General features: G+C 49.9%; 1 protein-coding gene across 3 annotated transcripts in view; it reads left to right on the forward strand.

Annotated features, from left to right (window-relative positions):
• Nucleotides 1–18,573, forward strand: part of ZFHX3 (zinc finger homeobox 3) — a 208,970-nt gene that overhangs the window by 176,992 nt on the left and 13,405 nt on the right. For 2 of the 3 annotated variants that reach the window (XM_039386167.1, XM_027715965.2), the window contains 4 exons: nt 1,291–1,398; nt 10,268–10,401; nt 10,593–10,793; nt 18,083–18,185. In XM_039386167.1, coding sequence (XP_039242101.1) covers nt 1,291–1,398; nt 10,268–10,401; nt 10,593–10,793; nt 18,083–18,185 — 546 coding nt within the window. The remainder of the gene's footprint in view (nt 1–1,290; nt 1,399–10,267; nt 10,402–10,592; nt 10,794–18,082; nt 18,186–18,573) is intronic. The other variant, XM_027715968.2, reaches the window with a different exon arrangement.

Raw genomic sequence — 18,573 nt, forward strand, 5'->3', positions numbered from 1 at the left:
TGTCAGCACTGCTACCCCTCTCACTCTGGAGTCCTGTTTTCCCAGGGAAAGCCCATGGGATCCCTACAACTCTTGAGAGTTCCCAGCTTTTAAAAGAGTAAAAGGAGTAGAGCATAAATCACCTAATATCAGCTGATCTCTGGATGCTTTTACAAGTTCCTCCCCAATTTAGGCTGACACATCCTCAAAGGGCACTGCTGAGTATCTGCGAGCTCCTAATACGTATTTTTAGCCCAAATTTCTAGCCCTGTCTTTGTTAGGGGGATGGTGAGGGGTGGTGCTTGAACTGATTAGGTGGTTCAAGTAAACTCCAGGATAGCCTCGGATTTACCATGACCAGATAATGCAAGTTAAAATTATAAACTATGCTGCCTCAAAATTTATATAATAGCCTAGAAGTGCCGTTTAGCCCAGTGGTGGGGTAACCCCTGTCAGTTATAGGGACTGTACATAAATACCCAAAATAGTAGATGATAATGTATCTGTTACACCCTGGTATAACAGCCACATTGCTCTCGCTCCCAGTGTCCCACCTGACGAGATTGGCTTGGAGCTGGACCGTGCTGGGTTGACACGCTCCATGCCTGGCCTTGGCACATTGGTGCTGTTATTACGGGCAGGGCCAAGGTGCTCTGCATTTTGTTCTGAGCTTTCAGCACTTCACTGAGTGTTGTCTCTCCTCCGTGCTTTGGCACCTGCGTGGTGCTGCCGGGGTTGGCAAACTCTTCCCCTGACTGGGGTGAAGCCAGAACCCTGAGCAGGTTCCTCCCGTGCCTCGTGTCCAGGCCGTGGCTGCAGCAGACCGAGTTGCTCCAAGTCTGAGCAGGAGGGATGTGATGTGTCTGCAGTGAACTCAGGCATCTCAGTGATCAGGGTCAGTACTGTTCTGGGGCCAAAGAGCTTGCAAAGGGGATGAGGAGGAAGGATGAGGCTGAATGTGCTGGAGGCTCCAGCCAGTCCCTCATGCGTCTCTAATCCATGGTGTGGCTGGGTAGACCCTTCTTGTAGAGAGAACTGTGTCACTGTACACAACACCTCAGGGGACCTTTGTAGCTCCAGGTGGTAGAATTGGGAAAGATTCTTCATTTTGTCTTTATCTCTTGCTTCTTTCCTCTGTAATTTATGCCTTGACTAGCAAGCAGATGTGTTGGGAGAACACTGAGTGATGTTGATAGCTGCCACACAACACTTGTGCACAACCTTGACTGTTGCTCTTACTCAATGGCAGCTTCTTACTCTTCTGTTCTGCCTTCAATGTCTGTGTTACACTTTCTGCTTCTTCTGTTTCAGAAGAACCCAGTGAAGATGTGGAAGGGCCCAATGAAACAACTGGTGATGCTGAGGAGCCTGCCAAGGAGCAAGAGAGTGGAGGGGACAAGGACCAGAGTAAATGGACAGGTATGATTCTGTGATATAGCAGAGGTGGCGTTTGTCCCTCTTTTTTTTAAATTCAGGAAAGGGGGGTGGGAAGAGCAGTGTCCGCAAAACCCTTCCTTAACAGACCACAACATGGCATTGTCAGTGTCTGTGTGATGTGTCATCCTCTGTGAAGGCTTTGGGTGTAGCTTCATGACATACCCAATAGTTTGAGTCGTGGTGGGTCATGCATCCCCACTCCCAGCCCCAGGCTGGTGCTGGGCATTGTGTGCTCCAGAACTGGACCTGGGCAAGGGGATCTGCAGCTAGGAGAGGAGGAGGGAGAAGGGGACAGCCCCTCGTGGCCCTTGTGGCAGCAACCAGCACAAAGTAGGATTAAGCATATCATTTGGTGACTCCATGACTGTCTCCCTATGGAGAGGGACATCTCTCCCTTCAGCTGGCCCTTGGTGACCGCTTCAGCATGGGTACAGAACCTGAGGCACTGGAGGCGGCACCCATTTTCCTTGGACCAGGACGGAGCAGTTCTGACTCCTGGGTCCCATTTCTCCATGCTGGCCTGCTCGGTTGGCAGGCTCGGGGTTGGTCAGTGTGATGCCTCAGTCTGCGCAGAGACCCTTCTTCCAGGCAGCCTTCTCCTTCTGCTTTCGTGTTTACCTCTTGGTGAGCCCCAGACAAAGATATTTTGTTTTATATAGTCTTCACAAGGATGGAATGTGGTGTTTCGTGTCTACAGTTCTAATCTCAGCCTGTCTCAATCTCAGTCAATGGAAGATGTGTCCTAATGGGCAGAGAGGGCAAGCTGGGCCTAACTGCTTATTGAGGATTGTGCTCTCGGTATGGGCTCCACTCAAGGTTGCTCTGTGTGTTCCTCCCTATCACAGACCCGTTCTTAACCCAGAAATGCGGATATTGCTTGGCTCTAGGTGGTTTTTAGTCTCATGTGGGATTTTATGATCCTGAGCATAAGCACTTTGTGAAGTATCACAGAAAGAGGTAAGTATTATTTATTGATTACATCTCTTCAGGGGTAAGTAGGGCCATTTGCCCAAACCTGAAGCGCTTAAAAAGGCTGATCATTTTGAAAATATTATTTTTATATCTAAAAATATGTAAGGAAAAAAGAGGAGCCTTCTTTTTAAACCCTTTACTGTCCAGAAACTCTGGATTTGGATGGGTTTATTTCTTCATCATGCTAGTGAAATTTCTAACCCAGTGTTTGTCAGCCAAGGAGCAAATCAGAAATGGGATGGCTCCATAGAGTCTGCAAAGGGAACTAACTGTGTGTGGAGAGTATGCAGAATGGACATGTGAGCCTACAGAGCATGGGACCAGCCTTGTCTGGAGCACAGCCTCAGCATGGTGTGTGATGTGCTGATGCTGAACTCAGGTCCTGCTTGCAAACACATAACACCACCGCCCTGAACTTTAAAGCATTATGATGTTACCCAGTGTTGCTGTCTGGCAGGTGTGCAAAGGAGGCACCACACCTCATTCACTTTCCTGATCTTGAGGCTCCTTTGAGGAACGTGGCTGTGTTGCCGGGTCCTTCTGGACCTCAGACATGGGAAGTAATAGAAACTGAGTCAGATTATTCCTGACAGCCACTAAGGAGCCAAGTACAGGGACATGAAAACGCCCCAGTACCAGTGGGGCTGTGAGCAGAGAGGGGAGCAGGCAGTACCAGGAAGCTCTCAAGGAGGAGGAGGCTGCTGGCACTGAGCCAGTGTGCTCTCGGCAGCAGGGTAAGGCTGTGACCATGGTGTCATAAGGCTGAAGAGCACGAAGCCTTCTTTGCATTCACTTTCACTAAGCAGAGCAGCACAGCCCATGTCAGTGGCACGGCGGGGAGAGCCCGTCCCCCATCTGCCAGGGAACAGGCTGCAGAGCACTTGGTGACACTGAACATTGTCCCTGACCTTCTGCATCATACCTGGGTGTTGGGAGAAAGTGCCTGGAGCATCTCAGACCTGCCAGCTGCTCTGTCTTGTGCTGTGCAGAAGAGAGGGGAGGTGCAGCGAGGGACAGACATGGGGCTTGTCCCTGGCTGAAGGAGTGGCTGGGGAACCACACACCTGCCAGCTCCATTTGCCCCAGATTTTCCTGGGAATTGACCAAACAACTGTTTGTAAGTGCTGATGGGAAGATAATGAGATGAGGAACAGTCGACACGGATTTGTCAAGAACAAATCATGTCAACACGACCCAATTTCCCTCTGTGTGAAGAAGGTCCTGTTTGCAGTCAGTGTCTCCTTGGGAAGGCTTTCGATGCCGCTTTTCAGGACAGGCTGAAATGAAGCCCAGACACTGTGGTGTGGGTGACAATGTTGTGCCATGGGTGGGTTTCGTCAGCACCGGAAAGTTCTCCTTTCCTGAGCTGGGGCATTGGGAAATGTGGGGAGCAATTTCAGAAAGCCCAAACAGCAGGAATGACCCAGAACAGAGCAACATCAGCTGGGAGAAAATGTAATGAACAGGCTTATTTGCCCCAAAAAAAGACTGAACAGGAGGACAAGATAAGTCTTCTTGTGCATGAAATGCTTCTGAAAGGGAGGAAATAATTTGTTCTTCATGTTGAGGATACAGACAACAAGACACAATGGGCTTAAATTGAAGGGAGAAAGATTGAGGTTAGATAATAAATAAAAAAAAATCCTGTACAGCCTGTGAAGCGCTGGAGTGGGTTTTCTGGGAAGGTTCCTCAGAGGTCTTTCAAGAAGATTAGAGGAGCTGCTGTCGGGAATGAGGCAGGCACAGTCTATCCTGCTTTGGATGGACTGGCTGACCTTCGGAGGAGCCTCTGAGCCAGGCGACTCTGTGAAGGTGGAGATGGAGGCGGGAGAGGTGCAGGCTCAAAGCCAGTGACTGGCGTGTGGAAGGGGAGGGGAACAGATCCGTTTGCTGCTCATCACCTTCAATTTGATCATTATGTTCCTCAGCAATTTGCTCCCCTTTGTGCCTCGGTTTCCTCACTGTGCACAGGGGGTTTATTTCTCCCACTTTCTTAGAGGTTTGTGAGATTTGTAAGGAAATGCCGAGTTCCCCTGCCCAGCTCCCTGCCCTGATGCAGAGGTGAGGGGCTGTGCTGTGGTGGGTATGGCCCAGGTGCAGCCTGTGTAGGGTCAGTCTCAGCACCGAGGGGAAAAATTCTGTTTTCATTGCGAATTTGTCAAAATGTCTCAACTGCAAAATAAATATATCGATTCGTTCTTGGTGTTTATTTTAAAATGGAATAATGTGAAGCAGAAACATTTCTTAAGGTGATATTTTCCAGTTGAGTATACACGTGGAAAACTCCATCCCAAATAAGGACTCACTGGATCTTGATTTTCACAGGCTTCTCTGTAGCTCCTAGAAGGTTCTGGAAGATGGCAGTGCCTCCACACTGGAACAGAGAGATGTTCTGTGCCCACCTCTGTGCTGGAGTAGGGAGATGCTCTGTGCCTGATGGCTCAGCATTAGACATTCTCTTGTCATGACTAATGTAAGATTTACCGCAAGCAAACCAGCGAGGGGAAAAGGTATTGTGGCTGATCTTGACTCCATTTTTAAGGCAGGATGTCGATGATGGATACTGAGCTGAAACGGGATCAGGCCAGGACAGACCAGTACGAGGCCTCTGGGTTCAAGGTGGTGCTGGTCTGTGTCTCTGACCGAGAAGCCCATCACCAGCAGTGACCTGGCTACCAGAGACTTCCTTAATGCAGTCTATTGGGTACTCAGAGTATATCAGGGTTTTTTCCACAAAAACAAGAAACAAAGTCTACTTAAAATATAGATTGAAATGAAATCTTTCTGGAGGACTGGCCTGAAGGGCTTTTATTTTTGTTAATGATTTTTTTTTTTTTAATCCATGATGCTCACCTAACAGAGCAATTAGTGCAATGGAGCGTCCCTGATTCAAATCCGTGGTAGATTGCTATTAAAGGAGGTATTAATGGGCTGCCGAGAGCTGGGAAATTGTTGCAGAAAAGTGTGTTTATGGACTATGGTGCTGGCAGGCATGATTTCAATCGGCTTTGACATGTTTAACATAAATGTATACTGCACAGCTCCTGCAGTTTATGAATAATTCCTACAGGCCGACTGCCTTTCTAATTACTGAAATTGAAAAAAACAGGTCAGGCACATCCTGACGGAAATCTATTCCTGCCCCTCCCCCCGGCTGCTTTTTGCTGCTTTTTTAATATCTGGCATTTGTGGAGCACTTAATGGCCGGGATGTTCTGGGGGCCTGAGAGGCTGGGAGGAAGGGGACGAGGGGCATGATGGAGCCACTCTCAGCACTGACGCCTGCGCCAGGGAAACCTGGGAGAGGGGATGGGAAGCTGCTTCTAACTGTGTTTTTCCAAGGATATACAAAAGGCTCCTGGGAGGCAGCTCCAGGTGGCTCTGTGCAGTAGCCAGCTGGGCTTGGGGCACACTGGGCTCTGGCAGCATCCGTGGGTGCCAGGGGAGCTGAACTGGGCTATGGGGCCATGGGGAAGGTCCGTGGTGCCCGTAGTGCCAAGCAAAGCACTGCCTCCACGTGCCCCTGGTGCTGCCTGACGTCTCACCACAGCGTCTGCTGGGTGCTCTGTGTTCGTACGGAGCGAGGCAGGGAAGTCTGGTGGCGGCCGGGGCTTCTGGGTACTGTGATATGAATATTTAATAGTAATTCAGCTGTGGGTACTCGCTGCAGGCAGGAAGGTATGACACAGCATTAGAAAAACAAATTATTCGGCCATTTTCAGGGCCAGAGCCATGCGAGGCGGCAGCGAGGGCGGGTGCAGAGTGCCCGTGCCGAGTGCAGGGGGTGTTTACCTGTCCATCATGTTATTGTCAAATACAGAGCTGAGAAATGCTGTAGAGCAACAGGCAGTGCACAGGCCTGATAGTGTGGCTACAGCAGCTGATAGAACGGAAGGTATGTTCAGGGAACAAGGAATTAAACAGACGGTATTTGAGGAGGAAACGTTGGCCCATGTGTTACTGAGGAGGGGGCAGTGCTGTGGCACTGCTGGGTGCCCCATACCATTCTCTGAGGGTTCCAGGGAGCTCCAGGTGCTCCTGGGTCGTGGAAGTTCCTGGAGAATGGATGAAACCGATAAACGAACCCTGGGTTTCGGGACAGCCACAGGTGCTGTAAGGGCAAAGGACAGTGGCCGTGGGCATTGCTGGCAGAAGGCTGGGTGGCACAGCAGCAGCTTCAGCTGGTCCTAGGGCTCGTGATGCTGAACGATGGCTCTGAGAACACATCAAGGCAGTTTGGGGCAGGCAGCACCACCAAATACAGAATGTTATTTTCCATCGAGCAGTGAAAGGACAGTTCCCTGATCCCGCTGAGAAGTTTCCCAGGCCAGCGGCTGGACTTCGTGACAGGGAATTTTTCAGAGGCTGGGGAGGAGGGTGGTGTTTAAATCAATGGCAATAGCAGAAACCCCACTGTAAATTTCTAGGGCAAGTGGCAAGCTGGTTTACGGAATGCAGGGAGATGAGAACCTCTAGCTTACGGAAAGCAGCATGAATTAATAATCATTTAATTGGCTTTTCCATTATGTTGCTGGGTTGGGAGATGGAAGTTTAGATGAAGGGGCTGTCAGTGGTACTTTAGCTAAAAGATTCTGATGGCTGAGAGGTGGGTGGCAACTCCCTTCCCACCAGGATAGAGAACACGAGCTTGGGGGACCCATGCTGGCTTTCCCTCTGGAACCAGCAAGGGAAAGGTCTCCACTTCGAAGGAAGTGCCCATCTCACCTCTGGAATAATGCTGGGGAGAATCTCTCTTCCTCCTCTGAAAAGCAGAAGCTGCTGAGAAGAGTGAGAAGATAAGTAGGTCTCCAGAAGTGCTATGGCAGCACTGCCTAATCACACTTGGCTTTAGGGGACATTAGTTTAGAAATTTTATTTAAATTTTAGATTTAGATGTTCCTCTGAATCGTCAAATCTGAATTAAATCCATTTAAAGAATCAAAGTATGTAACAGTACTATCCAATATGTAGGCATATGTCATACTTTAAACCAAATTCCTTTTTCTGCCCTGCAAGGCCTTGACCTGGAAGCAAGATGCTGGCCTGTGGTCACGGTACAGGTGGTGTCTGCATTTGCTCTGGTGCCTCACGGCCCTTCGAGGTCATGGCTCCTTGTACATTTTGAGACCAAGATGTTCTGTCCTGTCCTCTCTGCACAGACAGAAGGTCCCACGCCATGCTGGGAGCCTTGCAGGCGGGTGCCGAGCTGCGTCCTTGTTTCTCCAGGCAGCAGAGAGTTCTTTATTTCTCTGATCTGTGATGTGGACTGAATGTGTCACTTCATGTATTTGCCTGTTTATCAACAATAAACTTTGGTCTCAGTGTTAAAATTCCCACTTGAGCTGTCAACTCAAAATACTTAGAACAAATATTCCATGTGCATTTTTCAGAACCCTGCACCAAATTAATTATTCTGGAGTCTGGACAATCATCAGTAACTCTGGTTTTGAAGGCTTAAAGTTATGGGTTGGATCAAGTGCATTTAGTAAAATTGGGTACTTACTTTAGAGATGGTGAGGAAAAGTACATTTTAATTACCTGTTACTAATTCTAAGCAAGCTGCTTCCCAGTAGAAAGGAGATGAGAAAATACCCTGTCGTGACTCCCAAGGTTGCAGCTGGTGTTTAGCAGCCTGTTTGTAGCTGATGGTTGAGCTGAATTTGGTCACTGCATCCAGAAACATCCTGCTACTGAGCAGCTGGTGCAGAAACACAGGGAACCCCAGTCACCACCCAGTGCAGAGAGGTCCAAGGGGACCCAAAGCCATGACTGTCATTGTCCCAGCCTGGTGCAGGGCTGGAGCAGGGCTCACATGGCTGCCTGACTGCCCTGACAGACCTGGGGTCTCCAGCTGCCAGTCTCAATGTCCAACTGCCTGATCAGGGCTGGCGCTTCAGTGTCTGAGGTCACACTGAGGAGTGGACCATGTCAGCCGTGATCAGGCTCCCGACCAGGGCCGCTCACATCACACAGGGCTCGGGCAGGGTGTTTTAAGGCAGGGTGGTGTCGAGGACAGTGCCAGGGTGGTCCTTCGCCCACTACAGTGCTGGCTGTTGGTGGTGATCTCTGCCTCCCCAAACCCTCCAGGAGGGACTGCATTCCTCAGCGGAGGAGCAACAAGGTGGTACCATGTGCCTAATGCTCCAAGCATGTTTATTACAGGAAGCAAGGAAGGCCAACTCTGGCTTTGCAGACACCTTTAACCCCTTTCCACTTCTGAAGCCCAGGGAGGATCTTGGTTCAAGCAGTGGGCTGAGCAGAGCAGCATGTCATTCCACAGGGGCAGAAGGATCTGTGTTAGTGTCTGTCATTCGTCACTGACACTGCAGACTTGTTTTACACAAGGAAATGCCTGGTTTGGACATTGTCGTGGATTTGGCAGCACAGCAGAGTCCTGTGGTTTGGCTTTCAGATACAGCCAGGACTGTGCATCCGTGCATGGAGGCTGGTGCCCAGCCAGGACTGAAGCACCAGGTGCGCAACTGGCAGCACTGCAGGGAATGAGATCACCTCCAAGCCTACCAGGAGGAACTCAGCGATCCCAGAGCTCCTCCAATCCCTGCCTCACTCCGACACTACCGTTACCTATTTGAAATACTTGTTTTCCTTCTCCTGGAACTTACTTTGTCTCTATCTAACTGAACGCGCAGAGGTGGGGACTGTCAGGGAAGGCAGTTAGAAACGGGGATTGTATTCCCCACTGTGATTTGGTACCTTTGGAAATACAGCTCATGCCAGTGCACTGAAGGGTCTTTGGGAAGGAAGCAGTTTGCCAGGATCTGACTCTAACGGCATCTTCTGAAACAAGAAGCAGATACCAGCGGGTTCACAAGGAGAGTAGGAGACAGGGGGAAAAGTGTGGGGGACCGGCCTGAGAATGCTACAGTGCCTTGTTAATCGGCAGCCGATCCATCATATTAAATATCCAGCTGTCAGATATTACCTTTCAAGTGAAAATGAATAACTCCCATTAAGGGCGAAATGGGTTTGAAGTCGATTCGAGACAGATTAAAGTACTGTTATGAATGTGTGTTCGGGGAGGAGGAGACGGGGGCTGTGTATAATATACTTGTCCTTACAGTTTTTAAATAATAGATGTCCCACAAATTTATGTACTGCAGGCGGCCAGGGTTCGGGGGAGGGGAAAGGTCAGAGATGTGCTTCTCCCAGTGCCACAACTCACAGAATGTTTTGCTGTTGACTTCAGGACTCGTTTGCCTTTCTCTGTTTGGCTGTTATAAAATGGCCTTTCCTCAGCTTGTCAAGGTGGGAGTGTCTGGGTCCCATAGGCCAGGTCCCACCAAAATCGGGATTTTGGCAGGCCCACATCCTGGGAAGCACCAGAGATGCATACTCCTCTGGAAGCATGGGCTGAGCCGGCCGGAGCCATCCCAGCAGTGCCGCTGCTGCCAGCACGGGTGCCGTTGGTTGGGTTGACAGCCACAACCACCGGCCCTCTACAGGGCAAACGTATTCCAGAGTGTCCATGTGTAAAATGTCCTGGGTGAGCAAAGGGTATGAGTTCTACCTCACTGAGTCAGTCCAGCTGCCACTGAAGGTGACACATGGGCCTTCACATCTGGCCAAGAATTTATGTGTTGGACATAACCACAGGCCCAGACCCTCCTGCACCCGCAGGTTGTAAGCAGCCCCCAGAAACAGCTGAGATCTCTCTGCTTCTGGTCACCAGTCACACAGTTCCTGTGCTGTGGGAGATCATCAGCAAGAATGAACTGGTTTTGGCCAAGTGTGCGTTGTAGGACTTAGTTAGTACTCATCCTCCTCCAAGTCCTTGGGGGGTGTGTCAAGCAGTAAATGGAAGCACTGTCCAACCTAGACCTCTTTGGAGGTTTCCTGATGTAAATCACTTTTTGTTGCAGCACCAGCCAGCCAGGCAGAGAAGGAGCTGACGGAGCCTCCAGCGTCCTCTAAGCGGATATCGTTTCCCAGCAGCTCTGAGTCGCCTCTCTCCTTTAAATGGTCAAAAACTTCAGAGGAGACCAAATCAGAGCAGGTAAGGCGGAAGAACTCACCTTTCTGTGCAGGTAATTTGTTTCCAATGTGCCAAAAGCAAAGAATAAAATGGGAGAAGGAGGATGAAAGGCAATAACTGGTGATCGGATAAGGCATCAAATTATTAAAGCCTGACTGTAAGAGGAAAGCAGCGGCTGGAACAGCTGTGTGATTCATTTGTCTTCTCTGCAGATGTACCAGTGTCCGTATTGCAAGTACAGCAACACAGACGTGAACCGGCTGCGGGTGCATGCCATGACCCAGCACTCTGTGCAGCCCATGCTCCGCTGCCCACTCTGCCAGGACATGCTGAATAACAAGATCCACCTGCAGTTGCACCTCACCCACCTGCACAGCGTGTCACCTGACTGTGTTGAGAAACTCATCATGACGGTAAGTGGCTGCATAGGCAAGTGTGTCCACTGCCATCCCAGCGTGTCCGCTGCCATCCCCGTGAAGGTGAGGAGCAGAGGTTGCTGCAGTGGGCAACTACTTCACCTATCAGGGCTCTGCCATTGAGGTTCATCCCATCCCGATAGGTCGTGTATGAGTTTGAGCCCTGTGGAAGTGTTGAGTGATTTCCCTGTGAAGAGGTCAGGATAAATACAATTTCCTTGACCTGATCACTGCAGGTCACTGCATGGGATGGCAGCTTGCACAGAAGCTTCTGGAAGATGCAGCAGCTGATGAGATGTTTTGTCACATTATACACTCTTTTTTCTTTGGTAAAATCTTTGAGGGAAGATCGTGTCTGCATTAAGAAGTTGTCACCAAGTATACAGAATAAGTTCTTATTTTGCCAGTTCTTTTTCTTTGTGATTTTTTCTTGCACTCTGTTTCTGCTTGTTTTCTCCCTTCTTTGCTGATTCCTGGCAGTGGAGGTGAATAACACTGTGTTTGTTGTAATACTCATGTTCTGTATCAGCTCCCTCCTGTGACATCTTCTGAGCAAGCACACACAGCATGGCCCAGCTGTTCTCTTACAGTTCTCTGGTCTTCTCTTTCTGTCACTCTTCCTCTCTACAACTCCCTTCTGAAAGGAGGTTGGAGCCAGGTGGGGTCAGCCTCTTCACCCAGGTAACAAGTGGTGAGAGGAAATGGCCTCAAGCTGCACCAGGGAAGGTTTAGATTGGATATTAGGTAAAATTTCTTCACAGAAAGGTTTGCAAAGCTCTGGCACAAGCTGCCCAGGGAAGCTGTGGAGTCACCATCCCTGGAGGTGTTCAAAAAAACATATGGATGTGGCACTTGAGAACATGGTTTAACCTGGTGGTGGTGCTGGGTTGATGGTTGGACTTGATGATCCTAAAGGTCTTTTCCAACTTTAACAATTCTATGATTCCTCTTGTGACTCCTTCTCAAAGACAGGGTCATGGAATCACAGGATGGGTAATGTTGGCAGGGACCACCAGAGCTCTTCCAGCCCAGCCTCCCAGCTCAGACAAGGTCCCCTGAGCACATTGCTCAGAATTGTGTCCAGACAGCATTTGAGTATCTTCAGGGAAGGAGATTCCACAGGCTCTCTGGGCAACCCGTTCCGGTTCCTGCTCCATCAATACCTTTATGCTCCTTATCTTCCCGCTTTGCTTTACCAACTGCCTGTCCCCTCAGGGCTCAGCAGGATGTGGCTTTGCTCTGCAGGCCACCTGTGTGCCTGAGTTACAGAGCTGTCCCGTCACAGAGATCGCGGCCTCTGTGGCCTGTGTCTGTTTCACTGGTGCTGGTCAAGTCTGTAAATACCTTTTCCGGGCTTGAACGACTCTTGCTCACCTCTAACTACATTGATGGCAGATGTTTTGACCTTCTAAGAGCAGCGAGCAAAATCTGAGCACCTTCCTTAGGCCAGTAAGTGTAACCAGTTTGCTCAGGGTAGCTGTTTTGCTGGTGTAGAGTGGTGTGGTTTGAGCCAGGCTGTGGGCAGGATGTGCAGTCTGGAGCAGAAGCATTGGGCTGGTCCATCCTCAGGCAGATCTGTGTCCTCCAGGATATGGGGGACTGGCAGGAGCCCCTCATTTAGGAGCTCAGGACACCCTGCAGAGGAGGTCAGGGACAGTCCCTTAGGTGAGCACAGCTACTGTGCTGGAGCAGGGCTGAGGGACTGCTGGGATCGGCAGAGACTAGCCCAGCCATGATGGTCATCCTCATGCTTGTTTCTGGTTTCCCCACCTTCCATTGCCACTGGCTCTTTCCTTTGGCACCCAGAGACATATCTGGGGAGGAGGATTGCCTCTCCTGCTCTGGGTCTAGCACCACAGGGTCAAGAAGGTGCATCTTTATTCAATGACAAATATTTTGAGCAGTCAGTACAGTTTATGCAGAACATGGCACCATCAGAGGGTCCTAATTTTGCTCATTCTCATGAAGATCCCATCTTGGTTTGACACGTGAGTCAGGTCTTGGTGTCACTGCAAGGGAATTGCATCCCTGTAGCTGGGAGCTGGGTCCCTCTCGACACAGTGTCACTGTGCTCAGCGTTGGAGGAGGCTCCAGTTAATAACACCTTATCAGACGCCGTTCAGGAACCTGCAGTGTCTAATATGTCTGTTGCCATGGTAACGGCTCCTGCTTGCACTCGGCATCTCAGAGCTGCCTGGTCGTGCTCCCTCCTTTTCATATCAGCGAGCAGCCGGGCTGGCTGTCCCACAGGACCCCCGCATCCTCCCACCAGCCCTGGTGCAGGGATGGGGGCTGGCAAGGCTGGCTGAGGGGAATGGAGAGCACACCGTGCCCCAGTGCCACACAGGAACAGAGGCTGGGGCTCACACTATCCCCCCACCTCCTGCAGCTTCCCTTCCACAGTGCTGGTGGATGAATGTGGCCAAGTTTGCTCTCCATGGCATCTCAGTTGCTCTGAGCAGGGCCAAGCTCCATCTTTCCCATTACAGCCTCTGCCTGGGCCTGCTCGGCTCCACAGGGCCCCGTAATGAGGGTGAAGTGCAGTTCGCCCGCGCAGGCGATTGACAAGACTGATGGGCTGGAGCTGGGAGAGAGGACGGCTTCCCGAGAGCCTCTGGGAGCAGGAGCTCTCCCTCCTCCCACAGTCTGCTTTATCCTTCTGCACATTCCTGTCCCATCATCTTTGCTGTCAGCTTTCTCTTCCTCAGTTTAGGGCGTCTTCCCAGTGTTCCAGCCCTCTTTCCATCTTTTTCTTTTCTCCCTTGCTTCAGGAGTCATTCCTGCCCATCCCTGCCATCTCACTTCCCCCTCTTGCTGTCTTTACATTTTTTCCCTCTTTCCCATTGTCTTTTCTTATTGCTCTCTCCCTTCTGCTGTCATTCAATTTTTCTCTCTCCCTCCTTCTCGCCCCCTCCCTCTCCCCCCTTTCCCTCTCACTCTCTGTCTCATTCTCCATCTCGGATGAAGGTAATGAAAATAATCGGGCTTCATTAATTCTGAGCCCTGTGAGATGATAGCCATTTGGAGCCATGTTTGCCAATTAGATGGTCTAAATTAGAAGTGACCTTGGTATACTGCCATCGCTTTGCCTCTCGGAGTCTAATGAAGCTTTTCACTCCAGCACCCTCTCTCTCTCTTTGTAATGGAAATTACCTCCTTTGTCTGGTGGGGAACCTTGCCTCCTGTCTGTATTTCCCCTGGTTGCATGGACATGGGGATGTATCTCCTCAGACTCCTTCTAGAGGTTTTCTTTTCAGAGCCACATGATTCCAGCATTTTGGGGCATTTTTGGAGGAACTGTCCCTGCATTTAATGCCTCGATCTGCAGACAGCGCAGGCAGGTGTAGTGTGAGGGAAGCTGGCTGCTCTTGCTGGCCAAGAGTAATTTTTCGGACGTGCCAGCAGTATTTGGGTGTCATATTGGTGGGTCTTGGGCTCCAAGCCTCCAGCCCTGACAACGAGCGGTTCTACAGTCAGTCGTTAAAAATCCAGTAGAGCCAGTGGTGGCAGGAGCTGTGCTTGTTACTGCTGGAGATCGTCTCTGGTGAGGAGTGGGCCCACTGGTCGTTCTCCAGCATGATGACAGGTCTGTAGGTGTCAGGGTGTGTCATCTGCTGAGGATACTGGAGTGAGAGGGAGGCAGGACACGTGGCCCATCAGCCCTTGGGTGCTCTGTAACAGTCCTCCCTGGGCCACCTCATCCATGGAAATGGCCACTGAAGTGGGGTCCCCATGCCTCTCCATGGATCTCATCTTCATAAAGAAATTTTATCTGCTGAAGGGGTCTGAATTTCACCCAAAAGGAAGGGTCCTTGGAAGCAGAGAGACTTGTCAAACAACTTCCCACCCTCTAAGGACCTTCTGTGTGGTAACAGTGGGAGAACCAAGAGGGACCTCAGCTGTCAGAACCACAGGCAATGGTGAGCTCAGGCTGTGCACAGAGGTGGATCTGGGGTGACTGAGACAGGTGCCATGCTGGAAGAGGCTTTGCTGGTGGCTTGTGGGCCAGGAGATGGTGGCTACAGCCGTGCAGTGCATATGGTTTGGTGTTAGACAGAGAAGAACAGCTGTGTGCAGGAGAAGGGAAGGGAAACCACATTTATTGAACTCACAGCTGTAGGGTTGTGTTTTAGTAACGGCTCACACTGACTGACGTGTTGCTGTCGTGAAACGGTGTTGAGGAGACATTTAAACAGGGAAACAGGAATCAAAGGGGGGGGATGCTGAGCTGAGGAGGGATGCCAAGATGATACGCCAGGTATCGCCTGTGCAGGTGAGAGGAAGGTGGAGAGCATTTGACAGCCACACGTGCTAACACAGGCTGTGCTCCAGATAAACACGGTCCTCTTGATCACTGGAACAGTTAATGCCATGAAATACATCTGCAGTACAAAATGCTGTGTCACAGAGCACCGCTCCTGCCTCACCTGCTGGGGGCACTGCACCTTCCTGCCCCGTTGTGCCCCCACTCTTGGGTTATATGAAAAGCAGTCACAGCATGCCAGGCAAGTTCTGCAGGTCCAAGGATACGGGGTGTCCTCAGATAGGTTTGCAGTGTAAAAGGATGAACCCTACAAAAAGGGCAGTCTGGAATTCCATGTCAGTGCAAAGTAATTTGAGACATGCAGCCCATTTGCACTCCTTTTATCTTTGCCACTTGCTCGGGGTTGGTCTATGGGGATGAAGGGGCAGAGGGTCCTGCCCTGGATAAGGGTGTAGGAAAGGGGCAGGAACAGCCCAGATGGATCCAGAGGACCTGACTGAGTCCAGTTGCTGGCCAGTGCCTTGTTTCCAGGGGTTTGCTCCCCAGGGCCAGCCCCTGTGGCTGCACCGCCACAGTTCCCCACATCCATATCCAGAATTTCTAGTTGCCGTGCACTTTTTCCCAAGCTTTTTTTCTGTTTGCCTTTGGGGATTTTGTGCCTGTAGCAATTTAATGTACCACAGCCTTTTTTTTTTCTTCCCACCTCTTTTTTTTTTCCTGTTTTTTTTTTTTCCCCTATGATGGAGGGAGGGTGGAAGGAAGGGAAGGAATGGTAGCTGTGGAGATGCAGGTAGATAAAGGTAATTACTTAAACACATATAGGGCAGGACTTAGTGGTTTGGAGCCCCAGATTAAGATGCAGAGGAGCATGTGAGGTTGATGATTATATTTCGGGGAGAGTTAATTGACGGAAGGTGAAGGCAGACAAAGAACCGCTGCTTACTGCCTTCTTGAATCCCAATCAGGAATTATGATTAAAGACGCGGCGAGACAACAGAGGCCTGATGAATTGGTGTCTTTTTTTTTTCTTTTTTGCCGTCATTCACACTTGATTGACTTCAACCTTTCAAGTGCAAAAGTCTCTCTTTTCCATTATTATTCATAGCCATCTGAGTTTTTCTAATTAAAGTGTATGAAAACAATTACTGATCCGTCGTACTGAGCATGGTGGTGGGGACGGCTGCCGTACTGTAACGCCTATGAAAAGCCACAGCTCTATAATGATGTGCAGCTGAGGTGTTAGATAATTTTATTCTTTTTCTACTCTGTTGGGGTTTTTTTTAATTTCTCATGATTTATTTTTCATAATTCCTAAAGATCCTAGGAAAGCGCTCTCCCTGCTGCTAAAGCTGAGAGGAACGGTTTCTTCTTGCCTTCCCTCCTTGGCCTCCCTGCTCGTCCCCCTCCTCCGAGCCCAGCTACTGGGAATTAACCAGTGACCTTTCACGTCTCCCAACCCACCACCCGCAGCCATCAGACACTCCTGCTTAGAGTAAAAGGTGGAATGAGTTTGGTGTGCTCAGCTTCCCTCCTGGGATGTGTCAGCTGCCTTCCTTGCTGGCATTCATGGGACCCAGCACTCACCTCCACGTACCAGCTGTCCTAGGAATGGGAGGGAGCTCCACACCCCTCATGTCTCAGGTCAAGGTTCTGCAGCCATTCCTGTGCCATCATTTCATCCTGAGATTCTCCAGCTTCAGCTTCACCACAGGCATGCTCCCATCTCCTGCAGTTCAGCCAGAGCCCTGTGGGCCTTGGCTGTGCAGAAAGCCACTGCATGCACTCTTTCTCTCCTGAAATCCAGGGCTCAGATGCCCTCTCTGTGTCTAGCAGAAGGATAGAGAGGCTTGTTTTGCCAGGAAACACAGTTGTCCAGGAGTGTTTAGTTGTGCCTCACCTTCCTAGCAGCAGGAGGCTGGGAGCAGAAGCATCACAGGCATCACCAGGAGTACCTGGTGAAAGGGGAGCGCTCCCTGGGTGTCAGTGGGGTAGCATGGGCAGCTGCTTGAGGTTGTAGAGGTGTCTTCACTTGCCACAGGCATTGACCAGCACTGACAGCCGTGTGCTGGAACATAAATGGATGGTGATGGGGGCACAGGTCTGTCTGTCCAGGTGCTGTGAGGCAGTGTTTCAGCAGTGTAAGTCACTGGCTCTGGACATTCAGAAGGACATTCGTTGTCCTGTGTCTGATGCCAGCCATGTGCAGGCTGCTAGCAAGGTGGTTTGTGGATCTGTGTGTGACCAGGTACATCCAAAGAAACGGTTTTCCAGAACGGGATGAGTGTGTGCACTTGGCTCTTCCAGAGGGCCTCTCCAGATGAGCCATGCAGACTCTACAGCTCTTTAGAAGTGTGGGTGTTCCCACACCAAAACCAGCACTGTACTGGTTTTACTGGTGCAGGATCTAGGCAAAGACTTGAAGAGGGGCGAAGGGAACGCATAATTCAGAGCAAGGAAAGGGTTACCAAAAGCTTTTCATTTCAAAATTTGCTTTCTTTTTAGTCCTTCCGTATTCATCCTTTCCTTTGTCACCTCTCTCCGTATTTGTACTTCTCTTTCTCATGCGCCTCCTTTCCCTGCATCGATACACTTTGAAAACAGTGCTGCAATGCTCCCTGGTTCAAGATTACAGCGTACTTTACGAGGTATGATTTAATTAGGGGCCTTATTATGTTTTCAGCAGCTTAAGGTGGGCCTTTCAACTTATCTACCTAATTGGTTGCACAAGAAGTTTCACAGCCCATGACAAAACATTGTCAGTGATCAAAGTCTGAATTCTACATAAAGGAAAAATATTAATAATAAGATTATTCTTCAAGTGTGCACTGCTAATTATGTCCAAAATGTAACTGTAGAAACACTTTTGACTGATGTGAGCTTTGTCTAATAAATACAAGTCTTCAGTGAGCTGTGAAGTGACACCTCTGACTTCATAATACCAATGTCTAGTTTTGCCACTGAAGATGTTTAAAATATTTTCCTGTGTTTTTCTTCTCCCCATGCCCTTTCCCCCTGTCTCCAGGTGACAACCCCTGAGGTGATGATGCCCAGCAGCATGTTCCTCCCAGCAGCTGCTCCAGAGAAGGATGGTAACTCAGGCACCGAGGAGCTGGGGAAGCAGCCTGGTGAGTGCAGATCAGTGAGGTCCATGGTCCCACCACTCCCCCAGTTATATCACCTGGTTAGGGACCAGTTTCATTCCTGTTGATCCTAGCTTTGGTAGGACCAAGACTCAAATACTATGTTCAGTTTGATGAACCTTCTTTTTTGAAAATAGGCAGGAACAGTAAAGACAGTGATGGCAGAGTGGCCTTCACTTGAAAGGGAGAATTGAAGGTGATAAATGCACTAAGGGATGCGTGTGTGTGAATCATTTCCAGATATTCGAAGTGTGCAAGGAAGTAAATTGTGTAGGTTTATGCAATGGGCCATGATGAGGGTAATGGGCTGGTATTGAAATAAATGAATGAAGATAGAGGAGAAATGTTAGAAATACTCATTGTCTTGGAGAGA

This window comes from Pipra filicauda, unplaced genomic scaffold (genome assembly GCF_003945595.2).
Source record: "Pipra filicauda isolate LSUMZ 115617 unplaced genomic scaffold, ASM394559v2 scaffold46_size3722508_pilon, whole genome shotgun sequence".
In the NCBI taxonomy this organism is placed as follows: Eukaryota; Metazoa; Chordata; class Aves; order Passeriformes; family Pipridae; genus Pipra; species Pipra filicauda.